This window comes from Herpailurus yagouaroundi, unplaced genomic scaffold, assembly GCF_014898765.1.
Source record: "Herpailurus yagouaroundi ecotype Mexico unplaced genomic scaffold, PumYag 182, whole genome shotgun sequence".
Classification (NCBI taxonomy): Eukaryota; Metazoa; Chordata; class Mammalia; order Carnivora; family Felidae; genus Herpailurus; species Herpailurus yagouaroundi.
The window spans coordinates 4,350,718-4,374,423 of NW_024412413.1; the positions used below are offsets into that span (position 1 = coordinate 4,350,718).

A 23,706-nucleotide genomic window follows, 5' to 3' on the forward strand; every position below is an offset into this window, starting at 1 on the left:
AGAGAGAGGGAGACACAGAATCGGAAACAGGCTCCAGGCTCCGAGCCGTCAGCCCAGAGCCCGATGCGGGGCTCGAACTCACGGACCGCGAGATCGTGACCTGGCTGAAGTCGGACGCTTAACGGACTGCGCCACCCAGGCGCCCCAAAAGAGCAATTTAAAAAGCATTTAGAATGGGGCGCCTGGGTGGCTCAGTTGGTTAAGCGTCCAACTTTGGCTCAGGTAGTGATCTCACAGTTCGCGGGTTCAAGCCCCATGTCGGCCTCTGTGCTGATATCTTGGAGCTGGACCCTGCTTCAGATTCTGTGTCTCCCTCTCTCTCTGCCCCTCCCCTGTTCACGCTCTGTCTCTGAAAAAAATTTTTTAAATAAAATTTTTAAAAAAGCATTTAGGAGTCAAAGAGGCTAGTCTGGTAGAAGGTTACTGAACAAAATCCCCCTTAAGTATGGTGTGCTATGGATAATTTAGTAAGAGCTTGAATTCATAAAACCAGATTCACATCTGAGCTAAAACAAAATAAAAAGTAAAACATAGAGCCAAGAAAACAAATCAAGAACAAATATTATTGCTGAACTAATAAGTAAATTGCAAGTAGCGAGGAATGGGTTATGTAGCTGAAAGTCAAATGACTGACCCGGAAGTAAGGTTTGAGTTAATCACAGGTTGAGCGGAGAAGAAAAATACAAACAGCAAGATAATGAATATTAAAGACAACGATGCCCTATCATAAAGAAATTGGTGTTCCTGAAATAGAACCTATTAAATGAAGAAAGAGTAGAAAGATGTAAAATTGAATCTTCAGATATTCTAGGGAGCAGTGATGATACGGGACGGTTGATATGCTGACACTTTCTAGTAAAGTTTTGATTTTCAGTCTAATTACTTCTTGGCCATTCATCAGATCTCATCTAACACTTCTTCATAGGAAGACTTCCCCGGCTTCTCCAGTCAACCTGGTCCCTGTTACACGCGCTCAGAATACTTCGTGTTATCACAGTGTATATTATCCCTCTATTTTGTGCATGCTTGTAATTGTCATTCATATCTTCTCTACTGGACTGAAAGCCTTGTAAGGTCACTTGTTCAGTGATGGTCACACAATTTCTAGCTCAGTAAACTGCGTGCAGCAGGCACCTCATAGATTCTTATTTAATACTCAGAGAGTGGGCGAGTTACCGTGGCTTCGTGAAGCATTTCGATACCTTGGTAAGGCTAGTCTCTCCTCATTGCTCTTAAATGAAGTGTGGCACACCTAAATGGATACTTCCTGATTAAACCTATGTCCATTTGAATGAGACAGTGTTCAGATGTGTTATTTATAGTTCTGTAAAATTAGTTTATGGTCCATTATGCTCTGTGACATTGAAAAACAGTGAATTATTTGTCCCTCAATAATGTGTTTGTTCTCTCCTGTTTTGACACCTGCTAAGTTTGGAAGACTGCTTGACCTCTGCCACCCTATTCATAAGAAATACCAACTGGCTGTTACTAAACTTTTTGGTCGCTACATGGTTGCCATTGTTGTAGCCTCTGAAAAGGTAGCAAAAGATTGTATTCGATTTCTGAAGGAGGAAAGAGCTGAACCGGAGACATTCCTTGCTCTAGATTACCTTGATGTAAGAGATTTGTAATGTTTATTACTTAGTGGTGACAAAATCTTGTCTTTAAAGCATGTCTTTATTGCCTAAAACTAGGCAGTGATAGAAAAAAAGTCATAGCTTGAATGCCTGTTAGTCACTCAAATGGCTGGTGTTAGAGTATTGGTAGGCAAAGCATAGTAGTGCTTGATTTAATATCATTTCTTTCTAATTTAGTTTTGCTGTAAGTGTACCTTGATGATTTTGAGGACATGACTCCAGTGGTACACCACTCTGCCTGCTAGCCAGCAATTTATTTTGTTCTGTAGCAAACGGTAGGAACAGTTAAGACATATCAGTCTGTCCTTGAAATGCCAACCCTGGGTCTCAGTTGTTAAATATGCAATCACGTATTTACATACATCGCAGGAAACACGTATCAGTCTTTGGTAGAGCAGACAAAATTTGGGGCCTTATGTATTGAGAGGCCTTAGAGTATCCAGAGTAAATTCCCATAGCAGGAGGCTTGTCGTTACCATAATTGACGTCCTTTACTGGTTTTTTGCCTCCTAGAGAAAATGCTCTGCTTGGTCCAGCTTTCAAGACCCTGAGCTGCAGGCAGTGTGTGTAGCGGTTAGAGCTTGTGCCCTAGACTTGGACTGCCCTGCACTTGACTCTCCGCCTTGTCTGTCATTAGTTCTCACTGGCTTGTTCTCGTAACAGTGAGGTCATACCTACCTGCTGTTTTCCAGTAATCATCGCAGACACTTTTTAAAAATCTGTTTACACACCCAGCCTAAAAGTCATGTCGAAAAAGGTCTGAAGGCTTTCCTGGTCATTTAAGCCTAAAATGATTTTCAGAGTTCCATGATGTGCCACTCTCTTGACACATACGTAAATGGGTGTTATCTCCCATTAGATTTTCTCATTTTGAGAGCCTGGAACCCTGGTCAGCCATTGCTTTGGCCCAGCTGGCTGGTGGCAGAGTTGAATCTGGAAATTGTATCTTCTGGCTTTTGCTCAAGTGTGTTTCCTTTCAATGTTACGTGGGCCAGTCAGTGGGATATAGTTCATCAGGTTCTTGTCAAATTTTATTGCATATAAGTTCATTCTGTTAATTTTTTGCTGTCATGCTTATGTATGCTTTTTGAGCATGTACTGAATATTGCATTTTTATTTTAGTGTATCTAATATAACAAGTATTTTTTAACTTTTCAGATCAAGCCAATCAATGAAAGACTGAGGGAGATTAAAGGCTGTAAAATGATGATTGATGTCATAAAGACTCCGTTTCCTCAGCTGAAGAAAGTAATTCAGTTCGTGTGTGGAAATGGCCTTGTCTGTGAGACTGTGGAGGAAGCAAGGCATATTGCATTCGGTGGACCTGAAAGACGGAAAGTAAGAGGCTTAGATCACACCTTGGGATAATTTGAAGCAGTATTTATGAGACTAACATACTATACACACAAATATTTATATATGCTCATATGCTCTCTTTTAGAAGGAAAACTAACAGAACCTAGGACAGTTACGGCTTCGGTGATTGTTAAAATGTCTCGTTGAATTTTCAAAGAATTAATTTCTGTAGTATTCCCTGTTATCATAAATTGTATTTTAGAAATTAGATCTATTGTAATCATAGCCTAACGCAGTTAATTTTTTTTTTTTTTTTTTTTTTTACCTGACATGCAGTAAATGTCCTTGGTGCATCTCTGACTTTCCTGGCATTTCATATATCATACATGTGTTTCTGGATACCGGGAAAAAGGTTTTAGGGGCTTATATTTTATATTAATTCTTCCGTAGCTCAACGCAGACATTGTCCTTTTACACATTCACGGTTTTGGCACACTTGAAGTTCTAAGGATAACACAATTGAAATGAGCTTACTGAATGCTAATCTCAAGAGGATAATTTTTATTTAAAAAATACCGTTTTACTCAGTTGAATAATTTATATTTAGTTAAGCAGTGTTAAATTCCTCAAATTATCTGACATAGGGTTTTTTTGAACTACATTTGTTATGAATTGTAACATAGAGTCTGAGAGCATAAGTTATGAGGTAAGACCAGTGATGCTACTTAGTATTTAATGATACACCTTCCAGAGAGTTTCTACACATCTAATTTTATCATTTAAAATTGGAGAAATAATAGTACCCATTTCATAGGGTTAGAGGGTTAAATTAAGTAATAACATGCAAAATGCCATTTCAGTGCCTAGCAAATAGCTCTCAAAAAGTGCCAGTTGTTTTTTTATTTAGTACTAAGCTAATTTACACATCAGATCTGGAATGTCCAGAATTGCAGATTAATGCAAAATAGGCTATTGTTATGAGAAGTAGGAATTTCCAGTATTGAGTTTATTAACTTAGCTAACATGATTAATTTCTCATACATTTTAGTACTTCTTTCAGTAATCGTAATTTGGTCACTGTCATTGACTTCTACACATTAAATTTAAGGAGGTATCATAAGTGAGCTACTAAGATATTTTGCTACCTATTTCTACTAGAATTGATTTTTGTATGTTTGTAAAATATGTTTGTAAAATTGATTTTGAAGATTTGTATGGTCAATTTAAAGAGGTCACATGAAGATAAGACTGTTTATTCTTTCATTCAACGAACTTTCACGGCCCTATATCTTGTTCACAGTAACACGCCTTACTCCTGTAGGCTGTCTCTCGTTCTTTTCATTATTTCAAAATTTTAATTAGCTTCGTTTGTCTTACTTGTATCTTAAGTATATTTCAGGGACTTTATCTTCTTCCTGTTCCACTTAAAGAATTTTCTGTGTAGACGTCACATTTCACAGAAAATGTCTTCAATTTGTGCTTTTGGTTTTCCATGGACTTGATATCTTTCTACAGACTTGATATTGGGTTTAAAATGTTTCTAAATTCAAATACTGCAAGTGACGTCACAAAATGATATTTGGGCTAGTTTATAATCTACACAGTATATATGAACTACATAATATAAGTTATAGCGGTTCTGCTAGCTATAGTTTGGTCATCAAGATTTTTATGATAACTCAATTTCTAAATATTTTTAAATTTATATAACAACATTTTAAAATCTGGACTCTCTTTAAATGCATGCGATTATTCCATCCATTCCCCTTAACCAGAGAAACAATAATAATTTGTTTCCTTTCCCATAAGTTGGGTGACTTACTTTAAAAAGTATATGGAAAGATATATTTATGTTTTTAACATGGTTAGCAAAAAACAGACCCAGAAAAATGTCATGAGCTAGCTAGTAATTTGTGAAAAGATCATTTTTCCAAAAATTATGCACATTAAACAAAATAAAATGCAGGCTACAGTAAATTGAAAAAACTGGGTACCAGGGCGCCTGGGTGGCTCAGTCGGTTAAGCGTCCAACTTCAGCTCAGGTCATGATCTCACGGTTCGTGAGTTCAAGCCCTGCGTCGGGCTCTGTGGCTGACCACTCGGAGCCTGGAGCTCCTTCGGATCCTGTGTCTCCCTCTCTCTCTGTGCCACTCCCCACTCTCACTCTGTCTCTCTCTCAAAAATAAATAATAAACATTAAAAAAAAAATTTAAGGGGCGCCTGGGTGGCTCGGTCGGTTAAGCGTCCGACTTCGGCTCAGGTCATGATCTCACGGTCCGTGAGTTTGAGCCCCGCGTCGGGCTCTGTGCTGACAGCTCAGAGCCTGGAGCCTGTTTCAGATTCTGTGTCTCCCTCTCTCTCTGCCCCTCCCCTGTTCATGCTCTGTCTCTCTCTGTCTCAAAAATAAATAAACGTTAAAAAAAAAAATTTTTTTTTAATTTAAAAACTGGACACCATCTAGAACAGAACATAGTTGAATCTAAATTTCATACCTTATATCAGAATATATTTCAGATGGATTCAAAATATAAATGCGAGAAATGAAACTGTAAGTCTACTAAGAGAAAGCATGGGGGCTTTATTTTTTTTTTTAATTTTTTTTTAATGTTTATTTCTGAGAGAGAGACAGAGCATAAGTGTGGGAGGGGCAGAGAAAGAGGGAGATACAGAATCAGAAGCAGACTCTAGGCTCTGAGCTGTCAGCACAGAGCCTGACACGGGGCTCAAACCCACAAACCACGAGATCATGACCTGAGCCAAAGTCAGTCGATCAACCCACTGAGCCCCCCGGGCGCCCCGGGGCTTTATTCTTAATGTCAGAGATAGTAAGACCTTTTCAGTATGACAAAAAAAAAAAAAAAAGAAAAGAAAAGAAAAAAAAAACCCAAAGCCATAAAAGATGGGTAAATTCACATAAAAAATTCTGCATGGCACAAACCACAAGCAAAATCAAAAGACATGGCAAACCAGGGATAATATTTGCAGCTCAGAGTAAAGAGCAAATTTTCCTATAAATCAATGGAAAAAAAGAACACAAAGCAGAAAAATGGATGAAGGATTTGAACAAATGTATTATCGTGGAAGGAAATATAATTGCTCTTCTATGTGAAAACTCATTCTCCCTTTATATGGGAAATGCCAACTAAAACTGCACTCAATGCTTTTTCCAACCTGTCGGGTTGATAAACATTGGAAGGTTTGCTAACACCGTGTGAGGAGAGAAACCCTTCCATCCCCTGCTCTGAGAGTATAAAATTCGTATCAGCTCTGCGAAGGGCCGTTCTACCTGTTGTACTTGTTAGGAACTTCACACACAGATGAACTCACATGTACATGAAATGATTTATTTATTGAACCATTCTGTGTAACAGGAAAAATGGGAAACATTCCAGACAAGACTAATTCAATGAAAGTAGTGTGTTCATAGAATGGAATACTGATAATGTGCAACCTTAAATAAGAATGAAGTCCTTTATGTACAAGTATGAGACCACCTCCAAGATCTATTCAGTTTTTTAAAAGAGTCATATGTAGACTAGTGTGTAGTGTGTTACCATGTGTGTAAAACATTGGGGGAAATAAGAGATGTTTGCACGCATCTGTTTATGCAAGAACATTCTGGGAGAATCACATCACTGATAACCTCTGGGGAGGGCATGTGGGTGGTAGGGGCCAGGGAAATTTTTCACTCTACAGTCTTGTATCTTTTGGATTTTGAATTCAGTGAATATCTTTTCCATTCAGAAATAAAATATTAAAGTATATTATTTTTCATACCACTGAAAGGGAACGTTAAAAATATGTAGAATCTGCATAACACAAAAATTTATGGGAGAATCTACCTTAGCAGTTCGTAAGACTGAAACGCTATTCTTGAAACAGTCGAAGCTGGGGCGCCTGGGTGGCGCAGTCGGTTGAGCGTCCGACTTCAGCCAGGTCACGATCTCGCGGTCCGTGAGTTCGAGCCCCGCGTCGGGCTCTGGGCTGATGGCTCAGAGCCTGGAGCCTGTTTCCGATTCTGTGTCTCCCTCTCTCTCTGCCCCTCCCCCGTTCGTGCTCTGTCTCTCTCTCTCCCAAAAATAAAATAAATAAAAACGTTGAAAAAAAAAATTAAAAAAAAAAAAAAGAAACAGTCGAAGCTGATTCGGTGGATTGGTTGGTAATCCTGCAGAATAAGTGTTTAATGCCTAAGAATTTTTTTCTAGCACGTACTCTCTAGAAGTTTCATTTAGTGTTATTTAAAAATTCCTCCCACTCTTCTGTCATGAAATCCCAACTGTGCCAGCCAAGGTATTTTTCAGGAATGTGACCTCCGACTAGGATTACTACCCTGACCAACTAATGTAAGATTTAAGTTAAGGAAATTGCAGGCTGGAAGTTATAATTATAGTCCTCTGGAATAGGAATTTGACTGTAAATCAAATGAAAATAGGTTGTTGGAGATTACATTTACCTTGAGAAGAAATGTTATTTTAATAAACCTAGAAACTATTAAAACAAGTAAGATTCATAATTCTGTGATTGGTGCTCACAATGTTTTTGGAATTGAAGGAAGTGTATAACATGGTCGGTGAGAACACGGGGATAGATGTTCAGCCAACTTGGGCCTTGGTCCCTGTGTATGGCCTTAGGCGAGTTACCTAATATCTTTTGGTCCCTATCTGTACGATGGAAATAGTATCTACTTAATGGGGTTGTGAACATAGAACTAAACAGCATCTCTGTACTGTGCCGAGCACGTTATATGCAGTAGTAAACCGTTGTAGTAACAACGGCAGCAGCCAACCAAGCAATGAAGTAAAAAGAGCCTCAGAAAAGTGTACCCCTGCTCAAAGAGGAGGAGTTGACTTGTAGCTGGGAAGAGGGCGCTGGCATTGTACTCCCACGCACGATATGGCAGATGCTCATTAGCGCAGAGCTCTTTGTGCCCCTCTCCACGCCAGCCCCGGTGAGGTTTTTCCTCGCTGTTACGTTTGGCTTTTGTATGTCAGATACACAAGTTAATACATGTGCAATTCAGAGATTTGGGAAAATAGAGCTCAAAAAGGGAAATGAAAGCCATCCCTAACTTGTCTCCTAGAGTTACCAGAGAAAACATTTGGCCATACCACCTGTATTAAAATTTGTTCATTGTTTATCTGAAATTCACATGCAACTGGGTGTGCTGCTTGTCTCTTTGCTAAATCTGGCAACCATACCCTAGCAAGCTCTAGTGCGTACTATGGTATATAAGCTATGTGTTTAGGAAGCAGTTCTATCATTCTTAACTTTTGTAAGTATCGTTTTTACATGTTTAATGGGGTCTTTACTATAAAATCAAATATATATTTACTTAATTTTTCTCATGTTTTTTGGTGGTACCGGTTCTGAATTTTAATCTGAAATTTATTTTGATGTGTATTATTAGGTATAGGTATTAGCTTTTTCCCCCTAAATGGTTAATTACCTATCCCAATATCATATATTGAATAATTTTTGTTTTTCTGCTTGCTTAATTGAATTCAGTGATTTCTCATTTTCTCTTTTTCAGTGATTTCTCATTATAGATTATTATATTTGGTTCTTTTTCCACCTAGTATAATTTCTTATCTCTAGTTATTATTTGAGGCTATCTTACTGCATTTTTATATTTATTATAATCTTTATTATGATTTATGGAATCTAATTTCTTTTGGAAAGTAATCAAAATATGCATTATAAATAAGTAAATAAAATACTAGCCTACAAGCACTGTAAAATCAGTATGTCTGAAACTAAATTAATGTCCTTTCTAAATCTTGATCTCCTGTATTTAATTCTTGGTACCCCTATTCTAGCTAAATGAAGTTCTGGTTTTCCCCCAAGGATTTCCTCATCACCTCTATAATCCCAGTCTATTGGACCAGTCTGTTTTTCAGATAATTGCCAGAATGATCTGTTGAAAGCTCACGTCTGATCACTTCTGTCTCCTATGTGCTACCATCCCATTCCATGTTAATCCCCTCCGCGCCCTCCATGAACTCCCTGGTCCTTAGTGGTGTTCAGCCCCCATTTTCCCGTGAGGGCACACAAAGAGCTCCACGATCTGCCCTGCCTGCTAGCTGTACCTCCGTGCCGTTCCTTCACTGTCGCGTCACTTTCTAGGAATTCCAAACTCACGTTGCCTCTGTCTCCATCCCACCCCTGTGACGCATGCACGTACGCACAGTCTGTGTGTCCGTGCCCCGCTGCCTGCGTTCCACCCCCGCCCTTTTCTGGCCTACCTCCTACCTGTGTGTGTCAGAGACTGCGGTTGCCTGCTTAGTATCCCTTTCCCTGTTTTCCTTACTAACAGAAGCCTGATCTTCCTGCGTGACAATCTAGGGGGGACAATTGGAAGTAAATGGCAGTCATCAGGAGTCCTGCCAGGAAAGTTTCTTAATAGAACTTTTACCTCCTTTTGTGAAACATAGACACAGTAGCTGGAGCTGTAGGGTTCTCCTGGACTACCAAATGACTTTGAAACGGTCACGTAAGAGATTCAGACATACACATCACTAGTGACACATGGTGTAAACGTAAAGTAAGCTTTGTGGAGAACTTAAAAGCAGAAAAGGAGAGGAGCCTATGTGGTTCTTCACCTTTCCTTCGGTGTGAATGAAATACGGTTTGGCCCGGGCAGACATAGCCCCAGCTAAAAGGGTTCCCAGAGAGGGATGCTGCCTCCATATCACTGCACATTGTTGTGAAGAAGTCAGAGGAGTCAGCAAGGTGTGCTTCCCAAACTGCCCTCCCGCTCAGAGAGAGCTTCCCGTTAGGAGCTCAGTCTCCATGCCACTGCTGTTGCTATCCAGTGAAGATGTAACGCTTTTCCCCAGAGCCATTTCAGACCATGAGCAAACTGATCTCCAAGCCGACAGTTGGGAAGGAAAGGAGCCCCTAAAGCCTTCCACAAAATAACCAGGCTGTCTCCCTTGAAGAGTGATCCAAATGCTAAGGATGGTACAGCAATATTCTATCAGGAGTCTGGGTTTTTGTTAACTCTGGAGTCACCATAAAAACCCTGGAACGCGTACCTCTGTAATTGTGAGACAGAAATAAACTGAGTTTTCTGGTAAATATAGCTAGTTAACGTCTAACTAGTTCCTCTGATAAGATACAGTGGAAGCCTTCGCCTCTTCAGGAAGCCTTCTGCAGAGCAGCTGGGTTGGAATCCTCCAGTTTTATGCTTCCAGATTATTCTGAGTATGATTCTAGCTTCTCATCGCTTTATGTTGTAATGATATGTTTCTTTTCCCCACGAGAGTGATTTGCTGAGGGTCAGTACCATATGTCACTTCTTTGGTCACTCTGGTCCCCGGTATGGAACGTCTCAAATACAGTAGCATGCAGGGAATGTTTGTCTGAATGAAGGAATGAATGAGATTCCTATTTGTTGACTTTTTTTTTTTTTTTTTAAAGCTCACATTGCATGGTTTTAGTCTTACACAGTTGGTCTGCACCTGCTTTCACCAAATAATTAGAAACATTTGCAAAACACTGAGAATCATTTACTGCATAAAGCATATGATTACTCACTGGACTATAAACTTGAAGCTATTTTGTACCTCTGACTCTGTTTAAATTTCTTTCTTCCTCCCGGTTTCATTTGCATCGGGGAGAATGTGATATGCTTGGTATCTAAGGCTGTTTTCATAATATGCCACTGGCATGTGGTAAGAAATTCTTCAAAACACAGGAATATATAATGCAAACTATTTGATACCAAATTTGCCTCTCATTATTGAATATGTTTGGAACTAATGTACAATTTACTTTGAAACTTTTTAATTGCTGCTAATCTGTTGCCTAGAATTGCTTTGGGCCTTAGCAAAACAGGACTTGTATTTGTGGTTCGTTTATTGGCTAGTGTCTGTCCCTTCATAAGTTGGGTATTTTATTCATAAATTTCATTAAGTGGTTTTTCTCATCTATAAATTCTCAGCTGGAAAAATTTCCATATTATGTCCAATCTTTATCTTCCTTATGTGCATCTGTCCAGGATAAAATGTTTTTAATTTTACAGACAGTGGCTCTTGATGGAACATTATTTTTAAAATCTGGGGTGATCTCTGGAGGATCAAGTGACTTAAAATACAAGGCTAGATGCTGGGATGAGAAGGAGATAAAGAACTTAAGAGACAGAAGAACCCAGCTGATCCAGGAATTAAAGGTAAGCCCATGCTGTAGACATTGTGGCATACTAAGGAGAGTAATTGTGTTTTTAAACAAATTTTTGGACTAATACAAGGACTATGCCTGCTTAAAAAAATTCAAGTAAAGCAAAAGAGAATAAATTAAAATATAAAAATCTTTCTCTTACCTATCCTTACATCTCCATGATATTTGCTAAACACAGTCTGATATATAGCCTCTGGAAATTTTCTCTGTATATGTAAGCATATATATTATTTTTCCTACTTGTTTTATGATAGACTTTTGCTACAAATAATGTTTGCAACAAGTTTTTTCATTTAATGTTATGACACGGACATGTTTTCATCTTAGCATACAGAGAATGACTTTTTTATTTTAAATGTTTATTATTTATTTTGGCGGAGAGAAAGAATGCGAGCGGAGGAGGGGCAGAGAGAGAGGGAGACACAGGATGCGAAGCAGGCTCCAGGCTCCAAGCTGTCAACACAGAGCCTGACATGGGGCTCGAACTCACGAGATCATGACCCGAGCCGGAAGTCGGACGCTTAACCGACTGAGCCACCCAGGCTCCCAGAGAACCACTTATTTTTAATGAATCCTGCCTGGTATTTCATTATATAGATTGTGTTTATTGCATCAGTCTCCAATAATGGATGTGTTGGGTTTTGCTATTACAAATGATGCATCATTATATATTTAAAAAAATTTTTTTTAAGTTTATTTTTATTTACTTTGAGAGAGAGAGAGCAAGTGGAGGAGGGGCTGAGAGGGAGGGAGACAGAATCCCAACCAGGTTCCACACTGTCAGCACAGAGCCTGATGCAAGGTTCGAGCTCACGAACTGGGAAATCGTGACCTGAGACAAAGTCAAGAGTTGGACGCTTAACCAACTGAGCTACCCAGGTGCCCCTCATTACATGTTCTTTAGAGGATGAAAAACAAAGTACCTAGGAGGATAAATTCTGTAGCCACACTGCCTGAGTTTGAATCCTGGCTCTGCCACTTGCTGGCAGTATGACCTTGGGCAAGATACCTAACCCCATTGTATCTTAGTTTTCCTGCCTGTAAAATGGGGAGAATAAAAGTACCTTCCTTTTAGGGTTATTTTAAGGATTAAATCAGATAATCCAGTTAAAATACTTAAAATGGTATCTGGCATGTGTGAGTACTGTATACATGTTTGTTGTTATTCTTTAAAATACCTTTATTTGGGGGTGCCTGGATGGCTCATACAGTTAAGCGTCTGACTTCAGCTCAGGGCATGATCTCATGGTCTGTGAGTTCGAGCCCCGCGTTGGGCTCTGTGCTGACGGCTCAGAGCCTGGAGCCTGCTTTGCCTTCTGTGTCTCCCTCGCTCTCTGCCCCTCCCCCGCTCACGCTCTGTCTCTCTCAAAAACAAACAGTAGATAAATAAATAAAATATCTTTGTATAAATACATCTCTAAGATGAATTCCTATAAGTGGGATTTCCAGGTCTAAGGGTATGTATGTTACTAAATTCCCATCAAAAGAAAACCTATAGTAGAATGTGTATATCCCTAGAGGGCTACATTGGATATTAACAGATTTTTAATCTTTGCCAATCTGATTGGTTAAAAAAAATATCTGATTGTTTGAGTATGCATTTCTTAAATTATAACTGGGGTTGGGCATTTCCTCATATATTCATTGGTTCTTTGTAATTTTTGCTATAAAGCACTTATTTCTTGTGCACATTTTTCTATTAGGCTGCTTGTTATTTTATTACCTACTTTAAGAATTATTTTCAGGGCACCTGGGTGGCTCAGTCGGTTAAGCATCCGGCTTCAGCTTAGGTCATGATCTCATGGTTCGTGGGTTCGAGCCCCGTGTAGGGCTCTGTGTCTGACAGCTCGGAGCCCGGAGCCTGCCTCGGATTCTGTGTGTGTGTCTCTCTTGCTCTCTGCCCTTCCCCCACCTGTGTGTGCCCTGGCTCGCTCGCTCGCTCACTCTCAAAAATAAATAATAGAAAACATTAAAAAAAAAAAAAGAATGATTTGTATAAGTAAATTAATTCTTAGTCATATATGTTGTAAATATATTGTGTGACTTTTTGTTGGCTTTAATGAGGTGTAATTTATATACAGTAATAGGCACCAATTTTAAGTGTGTGATTCAGTATGTTTTGACAGTTGTATGTAGTCATGTAATTGCCCCCACAATCGTATTTAGAACATTTCTATCGCCTTCCAAATTTCTTTATGGTTGGCCCCCTCCCCTGGACCCTGAACTGAGACTGGGGGTAACAAAGCACCTTCATAGCACTGTTAAGAGGATTAAGTGGGTGAATAAATGTAAACTTTATAGAACACTGATCAAAGTACTCAATAAATGTGAGATATTATTTAAAATATCCATGAAATAATTATAAAAACTGATCATATGCTTGTCCATAATAGAAATCTCAATAGGTTTTTAAAAGGTCACCTTGATTATAATTAAATTAAGTTAGAAGTAACAACTAAAACAATTTTCGTTTGCATAGAAATTAAGAAATGTACTTATAGGTAGTTTTGGGATCAAAGAAGTAATGAAAAGGCAAATCACAACATGTCTCTAAAGTGGTAAATGGGAAGTCTGTGAGACATAAATGCTACATCAAGAGGAAATACCTTCAGAAGAAAGATTCAATAGAAGGGCATTTATTACTTTAAGAAATTAGAACAACAGCCACAAAATAAACAGAAAAAACTTATAATGCAATTTTTTAAGCTAAAATTAATTAGAGAACAAGTCAAAATAGAAAAAAGACTAGTGAATCTAAAAGCTGTTCTTTTGAAAGGCTAAGAAATTGCAATTTTAATAAAGGGAGGAAAAATTAGAAGCAAAAATATACATCCTGCAAATGAGAAAATTAAAATCACTTAAAGAGAATCTTAAAAGCAAATAACTATGTAATAACAAAATAAAAAATCTGAAAGAAATGGGATATTTTCAGAAAAATATAATTAAAAATATAAAGATAAATATAGGGACGCCTGGGTGGCTCAGTTAAGTGTCCAACTCTTGATCTCACGGTCATGAGTTCAAACTCCACACTGAGCTCTGTTCTGGGTATGAAGCCTACTTAAAAGAAGATAGGTAGATACATACATACATACATACATACATACATACATACATACACACACACACACATAGATAGATAGATAGATAGATAGATAGATAGACAGACAGAGAGACCGACCAACTAGAAAAGAAGTGGGACATTTGAAAAGTTAGGCAGTGGTGCAGTCTGCTGTCCAGGCCCCATCCATAACATCTTCCTTTCTTGCTTGGCTCTATTACAGAATCATAAAAAAACTAAGACAACTTGATTTCCTAAGTTTCATTGTAGCTACCAGTGGCCACGTGACCGTTTTAGAGATACAGATGGAATTATTGGTAGTCACTTGCATTTTCTTCTTCCTTACCGGAATTCAGTCAAGAGGCCTGGGGAGGCAGCAGCCATCTTGCACCAAGAGGCAGCAAGCATGAGGATAAAGCCACTGTACTAGGAAACTAAAAGTTAGATGCCGTTGTTGAGGAACTGCATCAGCCTGCATCACACTGCTTTTGTGTGAGAAAAATAAACCCACATTTTTTTTAAGCCACTGCTAGCTGGGTGACCCACCATTGAATAAACACGCCCAGAATGTAAAATAGACAGCAGCTGCGGAAGACAGTATGGTGGCTCCTGTAAACATTCAAACTAGAATCATTGTATGATCCAGTAATTCTGCTTCTGGGTATATACTCCAAGGAATTGAAAGCAGGGTCTAGAAGAGATAGTTGTACACCCATGTTCCTAACGGTATTATTCACAACAGACAAAAAGTAGAAGCAACCCAAGTGTTCATCGCTGGATGAATGGACAAACAAATGTGTTCTGTACATTCAGTGAAATACTCATCCTTAAAAAGGGAGGAAATTCCAACACCTGCTACACAGTGGAAACCTGAGGACGTGATGCTACATGAGATAAGCCAGTCACAAAAAGACAAATACTGTAGGATTCCACGTACATGAGGCCCCTAGAGTAGTCAGATTCATAGAGACGGAAAGTAGACTGCCAGGTGCCGGGGCTCGGGAGTGCGGAGAACGGACTGTTGTTCACTGAGCATAAAGTTCTTCAGTGGGCAAAAGTCTTAGTTTTACAAGATGAAAAGACTTCTGGAGAAGGGCCACACAACAACAGACATGCAACTTAGACACCACTGAACTGCACACTTGAAAATGGGAAACATGGTGAATGTTCTATGTGTTTCACCACAATTGAAACAAGGATTCTGGGCCTCGTGGGTTTCCAGGTGACTTCTAATATAATTCTAATCTTCACTAAGGCATTCTAGATTATAGAAAAGGACGGAAACTTGCCAGCTTATTTTATAAAGTTAGCATAACTTAAACTTCAAATATTATGAAGATAATACAAAAAAATAAAACTGGGAAATGACTTCTGCTATGAATATAAATGCATAATTCTCAAATTAAATATCAATATAGAGAATTCAGTAATGTAGTAACAGAAAAATACATCTGCCTGAATAGCATTTGTTCCAGGAAAACATGGGCAATTCAATATTAAGTGATCAATCAACATAATCCATTATAATAACAAATCGAAGGCAGGAGAAAAATCATATCATTATATGTAAAAATGTATTTGGTAAAGTTCAGCAGGTAGCTCTAATTAAAGTGCTAACTAAAAGAGTAAATGGTGGAAATGATTTAAATAAATAGCTTTTACCCAAACCTAACAGGTGTAATTGCTTAAATGGTGAAACATTAAAGCCGTGTTAAAATTAGGAAGTAGACTGAGATATCTAGTATCAACATTATTATATAATGTGGTCTTGGAAATTATGGTAAATATAGTTAGGCACAAATGAAATTTGTATAAGTCTTTGAAAAGAAAAAAACTAACTTTTTGCTGATAATAGGATTATAGTTTTGAAACTACTAGATTTAATAAGCTAATGGGAGGGCTATGTAGATAAACAAAACTCTAGTTTTTCTCTGGATTATCAAAAAACATCTAAAAGTGGGAAAAGATTCTCACAATAGGAATAACTGTAAACCTAAAGACACAGTAACTGGGGCACCTGGGTGGCACCTGGGTGGCTCAGTCGGTTAAGCGTCCTACTCTCCATCTTAGCTCAGGCTATGATCTCAGGGTTCATGGGTTCAAGTTCCATGTTGGTCTCTGCGTGAACAGCACAGAGCCTGCTTGGAGTTCTCTCTCCCTCTCTGTCTCTGCCCCTTCCCAACTTGTGCTCGCTCTCGCTCTCTCTCTCTCTCTCTCTCTCTCTCTCAAATAAATAAAGATTAAAAAATTTTTCTAGAAAATAAATCTTAATGAAAAACACAAAGAGGAAAGGCGTACTATATTCTTGGGTTAGAAATCTTCTAATTAATATAAAACTAAATACAATTTTAATTAAAATATTGAGGAGGGGTGCCTGGGTGGCTCAGTTGGTTAAGCATCCGACTTCAGCTCAGGTCACGATCTCACAGGTTTGTGAGTTCGAGCCCCGCATCGGGCTCTGTGCTGAGAGCTAGGAGCCTGGAGCCTGCTTCAGATTCTGTGTCTCCCTTTCTCTCTGCCCCTCCCCCATTCATGCTTGCTTGCTCGCTCTCAAAAATTGAAACAGAAATTTTAATGTTATTGAGGATTTTTTTAAACATAGAATCTCTTTTTAGGGGCGCCTGGGTGGCGCAGTCGGTTGAGTGTCCGACTTCAGCCAGGTCACGATCTCGCGGTCCGGGAGTTCGAGCCCCGCGTCAGGCGCTGGGCTGATGGCTCAGAGCCTGGAGCCTGTTTCCGATTCTGTGTCCCTCTCTCTCTGCCCCTCCCCCGTTCATGCTCTGTCTCTCTCTGTCCCAAAAATAAATAAACGTTGAAAAAAAAATTTAAAAAAAAAAAAAAATAAACATAGAATCTCTTTTTAAACTTTTTGAAATGTTACTTATCTTAGAGAGAGGGGGGCAGAGGTGAGCAGGAGAGGGGCAGAGAGAGAGACACACACACAATTCGAAGCAGGCTCCAGGCTCTGAGCTGTCAGCCCAGAGCCCAATGCGGGGCTCAAATCCACAAACCACAAGATCATGACGTGAGCTGAAGTCAGACGCTTAACTATCTGAACCACCCAGGTGCCCCTTATTGAGGACTTTTTAACTTGATAAAATGACGTTCTAATTTTTACAAATGAAGAATTCCCTAAGATTAGTAAAAGAAAATATGTGACAAAAGTGGGGAAGGTAGAACTTCTCTTGCTGGTGTACAGAATACCATGAGAAGCCATTGCAGTCAAGCTGATGCATTATTGACATAGGGATGGACAGATTAATGAAACAGAAGAGGAATTCCAGAAATACTCCCAGTATACTGACGACTTAGTGTACAACAAAGATGATGTTTCAGTTTGGTGGGAAAAGGATAGATGATTTAGTAAATGGTATTGGCATATCTAGAGAAAGTAATGCTATGCCCCGTGTTATAACACAAAAATAAATTCCAGATGAAAAGCCTGAATGTAAAAAAGTTAAATGAGGATAAAACCCGTCGTATACAGTTTTTTAAGTTTAAAATGAAGACTAGGTTCTCTGCTTATCAAAGAGTTCTTTCCAAGTTGACATGAAAAAGACATGATAGAACATCTGGGGAAAGGATAAGATTAGACAGTTTGTGGAAAGAAGTTGTCCATTGGCCAATAAACATGAAAAATGCTCAGTATGGAATATAGCACTCAAGGGAATACAAAGCAAGTTCAGATTACTTCATACCTATCCGTAAGGCTTGGAAATATATATAAATGCTGGAGGAGAAGTAAAGAGACATGTACTCCTCCGTTATTTATGGAAAGGAGAGTCCTAGCCTTTGGCAAAGCAGCGGTAGCTGCTGTTAAACACGTGAATACATTTGACCCCTTGGTCGCACCCTGAGGATCTATTGCATGGAAATGAAAACGTGAACACTTAATGGTATGTTGTTGCAGCTGCTGGCAGTGGCAGAAACCCAGCCCATCATTAAGAGAACAGTTGGACAATTTTGGTACAGGTACGCTCTGGAATAATACACAGCCATTGAAAGGATTGATCCAGAGCTTTATCAATTGCCTTTTGTGAGTAACCGAGAAAAACAGGAGGCAGAAACACATATGCAACGTGATTCTAAACTTGTAAAACAAGTGACTCCGTGTACGCATGTATTCATGTAAAGACTAGGAGGAAAATACAGAAGGACATACACTAGGAAGTTAATCTGGTTGCGTAATAGGGTGGGCGAAGGAGGAAGGGGATGCGCTAAAAGCAAGGCTGATTCCATTTCAGCCGCTTACGTGCCTTGTATGGAACACACGCTTCCCATTCCTCGTTTTTCATTTCTGTTTCCTGTTCGGAAGTGCGTTAGTTTTTGAGGGTGCTTGTCGTAGGGCATCGTGGGCACTCCGAATGGCTTGTGTACTTAGTTGCCAGTCTCTTATCAGAAGGAGGGAAGATGGGGAGTGCCTGGGGGGCTCCATCGGTTAAGCGTCTGACTCTTGATTTTGGCTCAGGTCACAGTCTCACTGTTGGTGAGTTTGAGCCCAGCATCGGGCTCAGCCCTGCTGGTGTGGAGCCTGCTTGGGATTCTCTCTCTCTCCCTCTCTGTCTCTCTGCTCCCCTCTGCTGGCTCTCTCTCTCTCTCTTTCTCCCTCTCTCTCAAATAAATAAATTTTAAAGAGGGAAGAAGGGAAGGTGGGGTGTGGGTGTGGTTATATATAAAAATCAGTGAATTATTCCAGTGAGATCACTGGTAAATGAAAGTGCTGTTCTCTTATAAAATGTTCTCATGTTTCTCTCCCTTGTTAGGATCTCATGAAGATACTTCGCAAGGAAGCTGACTTGAAACAAATACAGACTCTAGTACAAGGAACTCATACACGACTCAAATATTCCCAGAGTGAACTAGAGATGATTAAAAAGAAGCAACTTGCTGCTTTTTACCGGGTAATATGGGCTTACATAAAACTTGGTGGAGATTAGAACCAGGACAGAGAATTTCAGGAATTCTATATCTATAACACCATGTAATTTCTACACTTTATCCCATGATTGAGATTATATTTGTATGGTTGTTAATCTGGATATACAGGTGTGCCTGCAGTTACCTTATCTCATGGATTCCCTTTTTATTCCAAAAGATTCCTGTCACCTTTTTTTGCTTCACCATCTAAAGCTAAAACCGCTATTTTAAAAAGAAAATTTTCTCTTTCGTAATTAGGAGCAATCTCAGCTACAGAGTGAGCTGCTGAACATTGAGTCTCAATGTACTATGTTGAGTGAAGGTGTGAAAGAACGGCAACAACGAATCGAAGAATTTCAAGAGGAGATAGACAAGGTCACGCATCGTGTATTTATGACCGATTGGCATATCAAGTAGAGTTCTCAACCAGATAGCGGATTTAGGGCTTCTTGCACATACACTAAAGCGGTTCGACAAGTGCCTGGTTTTATTGGTCTGCCAAATGAGTTTGCGGCTTTGGAGAACCGCTGCAGCACCTCTCGAGAGGTCATGACCAGTGCTCTCTTCTCCTTGCCCATTGTAAAAATGAGGGCCTTTTTCTTCCCCCACTGCCCTTAACGGCAAGAAAGAAAGAAAACTTTTCATTCAGATTCGTTTTTAAAGTTGCTTCTTCCCTCAGTAATTATTTCTTGAACGTTTGTTGTATATCCCAGGCACAGTGCTTGCCTCTGGGGCAACAAAGATCTGGTCATCTAGCCTCTGCTGGTAACATGACAGGAACTTTGTGGCTCAGTTCATGCCGCTGTTGATCCTGTCTAATCCTGAGGAAGTTGTCTGTCACACCATCGCTGAGTAACTTCCACTCATTGCTTTGGTTCTGCCTCGTGTCACAGGTTTTGAAACCACACTTATGTTACTTTAATTAGCTTTTTTCCAGGTTAAGTACCCCTAATGCTTTAATCATGTATGTTGACCGTGGATTTCAGACCAGCTCTGGCAGCCATCCCCTGGGCTCTCTGTTGTTTATCAACGCCCAGAACAAAGTTTAAGGCCAAAATATCGTCTGACCTCTACAGAGTACCATGGGACTCAACACATAGAACTATAACTCTCCATAGTTTTGATTATCTAGTTATGTAAATTATGACTTACCACTGCATGAATGATATCACATTCATGCTTAATTTATATTCAACTAAAACCTGAAAGTTTTTAACATGTCCTGCTGTTTAAAACAACAAGTTTCTCTTATCCTGTAATTGTACATAAATAAATGCAGGGCTTTAAAGATATTGAGGTTAAATGTTATTTTGTTGGGATTTCCAGATCTTTCTGAGTCTTAATTCAATGTTCCAGTCTTCATGGCTTCTATTGCCCAAGACTCTATAGCATTACTTACATAGAAAGAATATTTTATTTATTTATGTAGAATGTTATATTATGGTGTAGCTAACGTAAAGGAAATATTTCTGATTTTGTTAAACACTTCATAAAGCCAAAACCGTTAATAAGGCCAATTATGAGCTTTCTTATTTAGTTTTTAGAGTAAGAAATTTGAAAATAGATGGGTGTCGTTTGTGGAGTTAAAGAGAAAGAAATCACTGGCTCCTCAGAGTACAATAATGCTTTTCAGATTAGTATTTAGCCTAATCCAGGAAGTTCTTGGTGGGAAGAATTTAGATTTAAGCATTGTCTATATACTTTCTAAAAATTAATTAGTAAACCAGTTGTTTTGAAATAATTTAAAAGGTTGAAGATGATATTTTCCAACACTTCTGTGAAGAAATTGGTGTGGAAAATATTCGTGAATTTGAGAAGAAACATGTTAAACAGCAACAAGAAATTGATCAAAAAAGGTATTTTTATCAGAAGATGTTAGTAAGCAACTTACACATATATAAACGTAACTATTATTTCTTAATTTAAGGGAATTGTGGCTGAACGAATCTTTATTTCAGTTCATCAAGAAATATCTAGTAAACATTCATATTCTTATAGAGATAGAATTCTTTTATTCAGTAACTTTTTTTTTAATGTTTATTTCTGACAGAGAGAGACAGAGCATGAGTGGGGGAGGGGCAGAGAGAGAGGGAGACACAGAATCCGATGCAGGCTCCAGGCTCCAGGCTCCGAGCTGTCAGCACAGAGCCCGACGCGGGGCTCGAACCCACGAACCGCGAGATCAGGACCTGAGCCTAAGTCGGTAGCTCAGCTGACCGAGCCACCCAGGCGCCCCTATTCAGTAACGTTTTAAAGAGAGAAAGCATAAATATAAGAAATAAGAGAATGAGGATATACTTACACAAACATAGTAGTTATTAAAAGAATAATAAGGCAGTAATTTACTTATTTCTCTATAAATATCCGTGTATATGGATAAAATTTGTAATTTTCAAGAAATAACATATTACCAGGATAGAAAAATCTGAGGAAGTCAGTTACCATAAGAAAGGAAAGTAAAAAAGCTTTCTGCCCACCACACCCTTCCCCAAATTCACCAGGCATGTATGGTTTCACAAATGAATCATCCCAGCAAACTTTAAAGGCATAAGGAACTTCAACATTTAACATTTAAACGAATGTTCAATATTTAAACTTCTTCATGGTATAGAAGAGGAAGTTTTATTAAATGAACATCTTTTTATTAAATGAACATAATATAATATTGAGTAATGTTGATGCAAAAAATCCAAAAAAGGTATGTACATACACATCTCAATCATTCCTACCTGTAAATAACCAAATAAGTTTTAAAAGGAAACAAGCAGTGCAACAACAACAGCAAAATATTCCACCATTATCAGTGTAGATTTCATTCTGGAAATAAAAGGATGGTTCCGTATCAGGGATTATTGCTATAATTTGCCATATTAATGATCAAAGGGGAAAAAAATCAACCAACTCTAGAAATGACTAAGAGAACTAGACAGAATTCAGCATCCATTCTTGATTTGAAATTCTTACAATGTGAGTAGGTATCTGTAATATGAGAAAATATACCTCATCCTAAATCAGCATTATGTTTTCATGAGTAACGTTGGAAAACACTAGAAGTATTCCTAGTAAAATTAGAAATGAGAAGAATATTCAGTATCACCGTTACCTAATGTGCTCCTAGAAATAATAGTCAGTAGAGTTAGACAAGATATATAAATAAGGCATAAACATTTGCAAAGGAGGAAACAAAACTTCCACTGTTGGCAGGTTATATGATATATATCTAGAAATTCCTAGAAAACAAATTAGAAATTGAAATTCCTAGAAAACTGTTAGAAACAAAAAAGCATTCAGTAATGTGCCTGAATACAAATATTAATCTGAAAATTTTAGATTAAAAATTAATTTTAAAATTAGTAGCCTTTCTAGATAGAAACTACCAGGGAGACAATGTGTAGGGAGAAAATATCTCAATTATGTTAGGAAAAAGGTGTAAAATACTTGGTACTTGGGAATAAAGCTACTAAATGTGAAAGTATATAAGGAAACTTTTAGGGGCACCTGGGTGGCTCAGTCAGTGTCCGAATCTTGATTTCGGCTCAGGTCACGATCTCCCAATTCGTGGGTTTGAGCCCCGCATTGGGCTCTGTGCTGGCAGTGTGGAAGCCTGCTTAGGATTTTCTCTCCCCCTCTCCCTCTCTCTCTCCACTCTCTCTCTCCCTGCCCCTCACCCCTCTGAAAACTAAATAAGCTTTTTTAAAAAAAGAAATTTAAACAAGACAGAGAAATAATAAAGTTGAATAAAAAGAAAAGGCAGGGGCACCTGGGTGGCTCAGTCAGTTAAGCGTCCGACTTCGGCTCAGGTCATGATATCACAGTTCGTGAGTTCGAGCCCCGCATTGGGCTCTGTGCTGACAGCTAGGAGCCTGGAACCTGCTTCGGATTCTGTCTCCTTCTATCTCTGCCCCTCCCCCACTTGTGCTCTGTCTCTGTCTCTCAAAAATAAATAAATGGAAACAAAGGAAAGAAAGAAAAAAAAGAAAGGAAAGGCATACTAGTTCTTTCATAGGAAGACTCAGTATTATAAAGAAGTTGGTTCTCCCTAATTTAAGCCATAATTTCATCTCAACACATGTATGGACAAGGTTTTAAAAAAAAAAAAAACAAAAACTGGGTAAGCTGATTCTAGAGTTCACATTCAGAACTAGCTAAGAAAAAATCTGAAAAGGGTAATGAGAAAGGACTAGGACTCCCAGATTTGAAAACATGTATAAAGTTGGATTAATTAAAATCTTGAGGTACTTGCTCACAAATAGAGTCCAGATGTATAAGGGAAACTCAAGTTAATATAAAGCTGGCATTTCATATAAGTAGAGAAAAAATATACTTTTCCAGTAAATCATGTTGGGATACATGTGTTTCCAACCTGGAAAAACATACTTGGGTCCCTGTCTCATTCTTCAGACCCAGATCAATGCCAAACATTCTAGTAAATAAAATGAAGGCCTAAAAATACTAGGATAAGCCATAAGAGAATTTTCAAAAATAATCTCAGATTAGAGAAGGTCTTTCAGTATGATTTAAACACCGGGAACCATAAAGGAAAGGATAAAATGCAAAGGTATAGAAATAAAGATGTTTTGCATGGCAACAGTACCATGAAGAAAATCAAGACAAATG

The 23,706-nt window shown here is 38.6% G+C and overlaps 1 protein-coding gene across 8 annotated transcripts in view; it reads left to right on the forward strand.

The window, feature by feature from the left end:
* Window positions 1-23,706, forward strand: part of SMC1B (structural maintenance of chromosomes 1B) — a 76,175-nt gene that overhangs the window by 30,741 nt on the left and 21,728 nt on the right. For 6 of the 8 annotated variants that reach the window (XM_040490563.1, XM_040490569.1, XM_040490567.1 and 3 more), the window contains 6 exons: window positions 1,431-1,616; window positions 2,796-2,975; window positions 10,957-11,103; window positions 18,936-19,073; window positions 19,348-19,464; window positions 20,839-20,945. In XM_040490563.1, the coding sequence (XP_040346497.1) occupies window positions 1,431-1,616; window positions 2,796-2,975; window positions 10,957-11,103; window positions 18,936-19,073; window positions 19,348-19,464; window positions 20,839-20,945 (875 nt within the window). The remainder of the gene's footprint in view (window positions 1-1,430; window positions 1,617-2,795; window positions 2,976-10,956; window positions 11,104-18,935; window positions 19,074-19,347; window positions 19,465-20,838; window positions 20,946-23,706) is intronic. The other 2 variants (XM_040490566.1, XM_040490568.1) reach the window with 1 other exon arrangement.